Here is a 9,910-nt window from a genome sequence, read left to right as displayed (position 1 = left end):
TAATAATAATCTCTCCCCTCCCTATTACTCTCTACCTATGTCTCCTTACTACCCATCTATCTTTCTCTACTAAATATCTGTCTATCCCTTTCCCCAAATACTATCCATCCATCTCTCTCCCTACTCATCCATTAATGTATCCATCCTTCTGTAATCCATTGATTATGAATCTATTATTGATCCTTTCTATTGATTATCTCTGGATTATTGATGGATGATGACAGCCATGTTTTCTGATTAATGCAGAGGATTCTCCTGTGTGGGCCGGCCGTCCCCTGACTGTCAGTGTATGTTCTATAATCACATTCCGGCTCACAGATCTCTCCCTACATCTCTCTGTGTGCAGATACAAAGCAAACTCTCCGCAGCCTGACAGCCAAATTCAGGATCAACCGGGAAAATACACTTTTAGAAGTGAAGCTGGGTGATTCAGCAAACCTGGAATGCATCTGGTCTAGGGTTGAAAACATTTGCTAACAAATAGCAAAAGACTTTTAGGAAATCCATTCCAGGTTTGCTGGATCACCCAGTTTCACTGATGATAGTGTTTCCTCACACACACGTGCAATGTATTGATTTCCACTGTCACAACTCAACTAAAAAAAAAAAGTAACACAAATCAAAATTTATACAAAAAAATATTTTCTACAGCAACAAAAACTGGACACGGTGAAAATGTTTATTTGGTATTTGTATTTTGTCTGTAAGGACGGATTGATACCCAAACACAAATCACTGTGCTACAGCGATATGAATGGTAGCCAAAAAATCCTGAAACAGCTTAGAGGGAAATCAAGGCAATTCAATGGAAGCAGGTTGTGAAAATCAAAATTATACCTAATGCTGGAGTATTAAGGAATATTAAAAAAATACAATAGATATTAAGTATTACAAGAGAAAAAAAAACAAAATGCATTAAAAGAGAATGTTTTATTAAGTAGTTGAAATAAAAAAAGATAGTAAACAGTAAAGAAAAAAATGAAATGAAATATTATAAAGGTAGTATTAGTAAATCAAATCATTAAATAGAAAAATAGTGTTATCAAGTATTAAAAAATTAAATGATTGCTAATTAAAAAAGGTATTAATGGCTATTAGAAATATTCAAGAAAATGGGTAATATTAAGTATTAAAAAACAAAACAGCTTGATTGATCAACATTCTACCCAAACATTAATCAAAACTATTAATTTTTATTAATTAATGAGAATAATCAAAAATATGTTCATCTTTAAAAACAAAAAAAGGTTTTAATGTTTTTTTTAGTTTTTTAGTTTTAATTATTTTTAAAGAGTTTTATACAGGGCATTAAAAAAGAACAGGAGTTATTGAGTATTAAAAATAATTAAAAACAAAACGTGGGTAGTTAAAAAAAACAAATAAAGGTAATAATGAGGATTTAAAAAGGTAAAACAAATTAAAAAAGTAAAAATTGGTGGTATTAGCAATAATGGGAAGAAAATTCAGAAAATTAATGAAAACCTGAACGTTTGTTTAGTCAGTGACAGCTGAAGCGTGCTATTCTCATCTTTGTATTGCCAGGAATAAACGCAAAAGATATAATCACACATTTTGGGATGTTCCAAATCTAACACACAAATACCATTTATTGGCTAAATTTAATTTATGTCAATGATCAATCATTTTTATGAGCTTCTAAATATACTTGAAGGAAACTTCTCGGACTGCAGGAGTGGAAAAGGTAAATGAAATCAAAATGATATAAAATGAATTATAAAAACGATGAATTGTTCGTTCATTTTTTATTGCCTGCATTTTTTATTATTATTCTTTTTACTTAAATGTTTTTTATACTTTTTTTTTTTTTTTTTAATTTTTTTTAAATTGCATAAAACAATTTTTTTAACTTTTTAAATTATTTTACATTTTTTTTAATTTATGTTTTCTATTTTAAATCTTCAGCTTTTGTTGGCGGGTATTTTATTCTGATTGTCCAATGATATTTTGGAAACCCCTCCAGATTCTCCCCCCTTCTTCTGCTTTTCAGCTATGTCTATTGTATTATGGGGCGGCTCATGAAGCCCAAAGAAACAAATCAAGGATTTGTGCGTTTGACCTCTGCCACAGACCAATCCGCAGACCGCCGCTGAAATATTTCACATCGATTAGAAGCAGCAATGAATTGATCGACCAGTAAAGAAAGTGATCAATTTTGATTGGTTTGGGTAGAATTTTTGGTCAACTGATCAGGCAATACGGATCAATTATGGAAAACATGGATATTACAACAAAAAGTCGACCGCCAAGGATCAATTGATATATTGATCGTATTATCGATTGGAAATACCAACAGGAGAGTGTCATAGTGTAAGCTTATGATATGATATTGATGGATTGCAAAATTCAGATCAATGATGCAATCTATATATTGATTGGTCAGAAAGATGTGACCGGGGTGATGATGATTTGTGTCCGTCAGCTATTGATGACATTCTATAAACATTTCCTTTGTTGTAATGAGCGAGGCCGCCAGCGCCCTGATCACCGCGTGTTTATTTGCTCTTCGCTAATTATTAAAGTCTGTTTATTGTAAAACGTGTCAGCGCGCACAGAGCGAGCTCCCGGTAACGAGCGCACATGTTCCTGCCGTCAGCAGGCCGGACAATTAAAGGGAAATTAATGATTCCCTGAGTAAAGACAGATGTTGGCATTGTCACTGTAACTGGTGAGAAACGCGGCCGGATTCACGGGAACATTCCAGAACAGCCCGGAAATATTTACAATTCATCCACAATTTTTATTAAAAACAGATTTTTTTTGTATAATAACCCCCAGCTCATCATTTTAACAATTTCCATTTTTTAAACGTTTCTAGTTTGGGTGGTGAGGTCAGAATTTCCTAATTTTAATAATAAAGAGAACCTGTCCACAGGGACACAAAGCTTTTATGTTAGGAGGGTGAGGAGTCTCTTACAAGTTTCATTGTGATGGAATTTCTCGCTGAAGCGAATGGAAATAAAGTAGAAAGCTTTGCAAAGAAAATGATGCTGTTGTCATTGCTGATTACTTAGTGATGTGGTGAAGTGGTTTGTATATTGTTTTATACTGTGCCATTATAATGTGAGTTACCTGGACAGGTATTATTATTATCATTTATGTAGCACCATCTTCTGCAGAAGCAATGTACAATGCAAGCGATATGGAGAATGCGGAACGGAGGGGGATAACACAGGAGGAGATTTAAATATAATGGGAGAGTGATGGGGGAGGGAGAGAAAGAGAAGAGTGAAAGAAAGGGAGAGAGAGAAATGGAAAAAGTAATTAAAAAAATGAAAGTTACAAAAGAGAAATAAAAAGTGGAAAAGTGAGAAAGGGGAAGAAATAAAGAGAAGGATAGAGCGAGAAAGAAAAGAGTGTAAGTAAGAGAAAGAAATAAAGACAGAAAGAAAGAGAAGGGGGAGAGAGAAAGAGAAATAAAAAGAGAAAAAAACTGAGAAGGGAAGAGAGGTGGAGAAATGGAAAGAAATAAAGAGAAGGATAGAGCGAGAAAGAAAAGAGTGTAAGTAAGTAGAAGAAATAAAGAGAGAAAGAGAGGGAAGGGGGAGAGAGAAATAAAAAGAGATAAATAGAAGGGAAAAAAGAAAGAAGGAGAAAGAAGAGAGAGAGAAGTAAAAAAGAAGAAAAAGAGAAGAAAGAGAAAAAAACTAGAGCGAAATGGAGAAAAGAAAGAAGAGGTAAGAGAAGATAAGAGGGAGAAGAAGAAAAGAGAGATAGAGGAAGAGAGAATGCCAACATATAAATTTATAACCTGTCCAAAAAAAAAAGGTTTTTTTTTTTTGGGAAGGGAAAGAGGGAAGAGTTGGTGAAAGGAGAGTGAAAGAAAAAGAAATTGAAATAGAGAAGGGACAAGAGAGAAAGTAGGAGAAAGAGAGAGAAAGGAAAAAAAGGGTTAAGAGAAGAAAGAGAAGAGAGAGAATGGGAGAAAAGATACAAAGAGTGAGAGAAAGAAAAGAAAAGAAGGTAAGAGGGAGAAAAAGGAAAGAGAAATAGAGAAAGAGAGCGAAGGCCAACATATGACTTGGTCCTGCCAAAAAAAGTTCATTTTAATTTGATGTTAATAGATAGAGAGGGAAAAGGGGAAGAGACACAGAATAGGAGACAATGAAAAAGAGAGGGAAGAATGAAAGAGATAAAAAGAGGAGGAGAGAGAAAAAAGAGAGGGAAGAAAGAAGAGATAAGAGAATTGAGAGAAGAACAAGAGAGAGAAAGGAATGAGAACGAGAGAGAGAGACAACATTTAACTTGGCCCTGCCAAAAATGTTCATTTTAATTTGATTTTGATTTGAAAGAGAGAACAAGGGAAAGAAAAAAAAGGGGAAGAGAGAAAGCGAGAGAGAGAATAAGTGAAAGCAGCATAAAGGAAAGGGGTGTAGAAGAGAAAAAGAAACAAAAGCAGAATGGGAGACAACAGGGAAGAGAAGGAAAAAGATAAAAAGAAGGGCAGAGAGAGACAGAAAGAGAGAGAATGGGCTCTATCTGCATTGGCTTAATATATAGAAAGTTTATTCATAACTTGGTAAGGTAAGATCAGTGAGAACAATTTTGGGTTCAAATATTTCTTGTGACAGGAAGGAATAACATTTATGTTGATGAATGAATAGTATTCAGTATTCTTATGTAGGAAGTCTACATATTATTGTGTTTATATTATATATATATATATATATAGTAAATATAAATATAAAAAAGTAACTCTTACATCTTTGTACACTGTACAATGCACAGAGAATAATTATCTCCTACAGATCCGACCACATCTTAAAAGTCTGAACCTACTTGATGGCGGTCAGATCATAATGACACTGTGCATCTAATTCATGACATAGAACAAAAACACAACATAAATTAGTATCCCCCATTGGCCAATCACAACCCTTCTCCTAAATTCCATGTGTTTTATGAATCAGTCCCTTCCATTCTCTAGGATTCCCCAGCATTTTCCCCTGCAGAGCTCACGTGCAGCCACTTGCAATCACCAAGGAAGAAAGATCGTTGAGCTCTGTTTCTGTGTCTTAGGACATGTTAACTGTGTGGCAAATGCAAGAGACGAATGTGACTAGGGGTGTTTAGGTGTTAACTAGAGGAACATTATGAGCTCCTTGTCATAGCAGGTAGAGATTTTGCAATTTGTTAATCTTACGGAGCATTTCAATTATTATTACTAGCAGAATTCATTTTCATAGCGCCTTCATCTTCTATGGTGCTGTACAAGGAAACAAGTAACCCTTTCTGCAAGTGATTTCTCTTGGTGGCTAACGCTGAATAGCCGGGTATAGGATAATTTCCAATCAATATACAATATCTGTACAGATAACTGACGCGTTTCGCATAAAATCAATACTAATCAATGTACAATATCTGTCAAAAGTGTTCATGCGTTTCATATAAGATTATTACAAATCATACCACGATACCTCTACAGAGTACTGACGCGTTTCATATTAAATCATTACTAATCCATACATCATATCTGTAGATAGCCCCTACACATTTCTCCAACACTTCCTAAGAAGCCTTGGCCACACATTTCAAATGATCATTTGTTCTTTTTCAATGTGACTAAACTGATCAGATGGCATAAGAATTGTACACCACAGACTTTCCTTTCCATTGATTTAGTGAACTTTGGATCAATGGTTATTGATCTATCGATCTAACAGAGTGTATGACAGTGACGATCACTTCTGATTGCTGCACACTGATATAATATACAGGGGGTTCCCATCATAAGGAAGTCTATGTACAATTCTACATAGACAGTGCTGCATCCTCACCTCTGTGATTGCAGAACACTGAGCACGTTGATACTCCGGCACTGACCCAGTGGTAACCCTCAATCATACTGATATATTGGCAACAACTCATTGATAACCCTGAACATACTGATTTACTGGCACTGACTCACCGATGTACCTGTAATCATTTACTGGTAAACCCAAACACTCTGATGTTCTGACACTGATTCACTTGTAACCCCGAACACAGCAAAACACCAGCACTGACTCAGTGTAATCTCAATCTCACTGGTCTACCAGCACTGACTCATTGTTTACCCAAAACATGCGCTGACTAAGCACTGCAGTACATCTTATCAAATGCATATAATTACTTATATTCTACGAGACAACCACTGGTAACCCAACCATTACAGCACTAACAGTCCATCTGCCGAGCCATGGCGGAGGTCAAAGGAACATCACTAAGAAAACTTCACATAAAGATTGGCCTCATTGTCCCAGAAGATGACCCGAGGACACAGTATCAGGGGAACATGACCGGAGGACACAATCTTAGGGGAACATGACCTGAGGACACAGTGTCAGGGGAACATGACCCAAGGACTCAATGTCAGGGGATCATAACCTGAAGACATAGTGTCAGGGGAACATGACCAGAGGACACAGTGTCAGGGGAACATAACCTGAGGACAGTGTCAGGGGAACATGACCCGTGGACACAATCTTAGGAGAACATGACCCGAGGACACAGTGTCAGGGGAACATAACCTGATGACATAGTGTCAGGGGAACATGACCCGAGAACTCAGTGTCAGTAGAACATGACCCAAGGACTCAATGTCAGGAGATCATAACCTGAAGACATAGTGTCAGGGGAACATAACCTGAAGACACAGTGTCAGGGGAACATGACCCGAGGACACAGTGTCAGTAGAACATGACCTAAGGACACAGTGTCAGTAGAACATGACCTGATGACACAGTGTCAGAGGAACATGACCTGAGGACACAGTGTCAGTAGATCATGAGAAGAGGGCACAGTGTCAGTAGAACGTGACCCAAGGACACAGTGTCAGGAGAACATGACCTGAGGACAGTGTTAGTAGAACATGACCCAAGAACACAGTGTCAGTAGGACATGACCCGAGGACACAGTATCAAGGGAACATGACCTGAGGACACAGTTTCAGTAGAAGATGACCCGAAAACACAGTGTTAGTAGAACATGACCTAAGGACACAGTGTCAGTAGAACATGACATGATGGCACAATGACAGGGGAACATGACCTGAGGACACAGTGTCAGTAGAACATGAGCTGAGGGCACAGTGTCAGTAGAACATGACATGATGGCACAATGTCAGGGGAACATGACCTGAGGGCACAGTGTCAGTAGAACGTGACCTGAGGACACACTGTCAGTAGAACTTGACCTGGGGGCACAGTGTCAGGGGAACAGGACCTAAGGACACAGTATCAGGTGAACATGACCTGGGGACAGTGTCAGTAGTACATGACCCAAGGACACAGTGTCAGTAAAACATTACCTGAGGACACAGTGTTAGTAGAAAATGACCCGAGGGAACAGTGTCAGTAGAAGATGACCCCAGGACACTGTATCAGAGGAATATAACCCGACGACACAGTGTCAGGAAAACATGACCTCGGGGCACAGAGTCTGGAGAACATGACCTGAGGACACAGTGTCAGTAGAACATGACCCGGGGACACAGTGTCAGTAAAACATGATCTGAGGGCACAGTGTCAGTAAAACGTGACTTGAAGTCACAGCGTCAGGAGAACATTGCCTTAGGTCTGAATCCAAGTACACTATATCCAAAGGTCGCAATGTCAGTGGGAAATGTTATGAAGTGCCAGTTGGAAATGTCATAGTGGAACATGTTGCAGTTTTAGCACAGTGTCAGAAGAACATGTCCCTATGTTCAGGGTCAGTTGAGATCACTATGTCAGTGGACCATGTTCCCATGTTTAGTGCCAGTGGGATACGTCATAGAGTCACAGTGTCATTGGAAGATGCCCTGAGGTCACAAAATTCGTGAAGCATGTCATGAGTCAGTAGGACTGAAGTTTAGTGTCAGAGTAACATGTCATGAAATCACAGTTTCTGTGGGCATGTCATGGAGTCATGGTGTTAGTAGAACATGTCCTGGGGTTTAGATTCAGTAGAAGATATCCTGAGATCACATTGTCAGTGGGTTATGTCCTAAGATCACAGTGTCAGTGGGTTATGTCCTGAGATCACCGTGTCAGTGGGTTATGTCCTGAGATCACCGTGTCAGTAGAACATGTCCTAAGATCACAGTGTCAGTGGGTTATGTTTTGGGGTTTAGTGTCAGTGGGTTATGTCCTGAGATCACAGTGTCAGTAGAACATGTCCTAAGATCACAGTGTCAGTGGGTTATGTTTTGGGGTTTAGTGTCAGTGGGACATGTCCTGAGATCACAGTGTCAGTGGGACATGTCCTGAGATCATAGTGTCAGTGGGTTATGTCTTGAGATCACAGTGTCAGTGGGACATGTCCTGAGATCATAGTGTCAGTGGGTTATGTCTTGGGGTTTAGTGTCAGTGGGACATGTCCTGATATCACAGTGTCAGTGGGTTATGTCCTAAGATCACAGTGTCAGTGGGACATGTCCTGAGATCACAGTGTCAGTGGGTTATGTCTTGGGGTTTAGTGTCAGTGGGACATGTCCTGAGATCACAGNTGGGTTATGTCTTGGGGTTTAGTGTCAGTGGGACATGTCCTGAGATCACAGTGTCAGTGGGTTTTGTCCTGAGATCACAGTGTCAGTGGGTTATGTCTTGGGGTTTAGTGTCAGTGGGACAAATCCTGAAGTTACAGTGTCAGTATCTGTGGATGGTACATGTGCAGTCAGTGATGGAACACAAGCAGAGTGACAGAAGTTCTGTAAAGTTCTCTCCTCAGCATCCAATGATGACCAGCCTCCAGCAGACCATCATCTCCATCCTCTACTTCCCCCCTATCCCACAGGATGAATGTCACCTGTCCTGACACCACACACCTCCCTGTAGGTGCACTTACCTCTGTGCAGCGGTGCTGGAGTCCATTATCCCTGAGGAATGCATCCAGGAGCGGACAGAGGACAATCCAGCGGGTATAGGTTCCTCCTTCATACTCAGCGCCCCCCTGGAGAGCGTATCCTGGATGGAGAACATGTACACGGGGGCTCCTCTCTCCGCCAGCGCACACAACTCCCAGAGAAGAGAAAAGCGCAGCCCAGGGTGCCCACTGTATCCAGGGCGTAATATCCCACAGAGGACCGGTGTCCAGTGTCATCCACAAGACGCACAGCCTGTACTACTTCTCAGCCAGAGCGCAAATCTGAATGTGAGAGATCCTCCGGCAGGAGTCTGTGAGGCAGCTATCCCAAGGGAGGCAATGGGGAGTGGGAAGGCTGGGCGGACTCCCTCCCTCCATAATATACCACCTCCTCCCTTCCTGATGCCTCCATCCCTCAGCCTGCTCACTTATCCCTGCGCTAAACTCCATATCTGTGCCCACTGTGCCTGGCACCTCTCATCATCTCCATCCTCTGACTCCATATCTGTCCCCAGTGTGCCTGGCACCTTCACCATCTCCATCTTCTGACTTCACATCTGTGCCCACTGTGCTTGGCACCTCTCACCATCTCCATCCTCTGGCTCCACATCTGTCCCCAGTGTGCCTGGCACCTTTCACCATCTCCATCCTTTGACTCCACATCTGTCCCCAGTGTGCCTGGCACATCCACCATCTCCATCCTCTGACTCCACATCTGTCCCCAGTGTGCCTGGCATCTCCACCATCTCCATCCTCTGACTCCACATCTGTTCCCCACTGTGCTTGGCACCTCTCACCATCTCTATCCTCTGGCTCCACATCTGTCCCCAGTGTGCCTGGCACCTCTCACCATCTCCATCCTCTGACTCCACATCTGTCCCCAGTGTGCCTGGCATCTCAACCACCTCCATCCTCTGACTCCACATCTGTGCCCACTGTGCCTGGCACCTCTCACCATCTCTATCCTCTGACTCCACATCTGTCCCCAGTGTGCCTGGCACCTCCACCATCTCCATCCTCTGACTTCACATCTGTCCCCAGTGTGCCTGGCACCTCCACCATCTCCATC

The 9,910-nt window shown here is 40.9% G+C and overlaps 1 protein-coding gene across 5 annotated transcripts in view; it reads right to left on the bottom strand.

The window, feature by feature from the left end:
* LOC140327349 (transcription factor COE3-like) overlaps positions 1-9,087 on the bottom strand; it is a 63,510-nt gene extending 54,423 nt beyond the window's left edge. For all 5 annotated transcript variants that reach the window (XM_072406729.1, XM_072406733.1, XM_072406730.1 and 2 more), the window contains exon 1: positions 8,824-9,087. In XM_072406729.1, coding sequence (XP_072262830.1) covers positions 8,824-8,957 — 134 coding nt within the window. In that variant the 5' untranslated portion in view covers positions 8,958-9,087. The remainder of the gene's footprint in view (positions 1-8,823) is intronic.
* Between the last annotated feature and the right edge of the window lie 823 nt (positions 9,088-9,910).

The sequence above is a fragment of the Pyxicephalus adspersus genome, chromosome 3 (genome assembly GCF_032062135.1).
Source record: "Pyxicephalus adspersus chromosome 3, UCB_Pads_2.0, whole genome shotgun sequence".
Classification (NCBI taxonomy): Eukaryota; Metazoa; Chordata; class Amphibia; order Anura; family Pyxicephalidae; genus Pyxicephalus; species Pyxicephalus adspersus.
The sequence above is the reverse complement of the archived record's forward strand: the minus strand, read 5'-3'. Positions and strand labels throughout refer to the sequence as shown.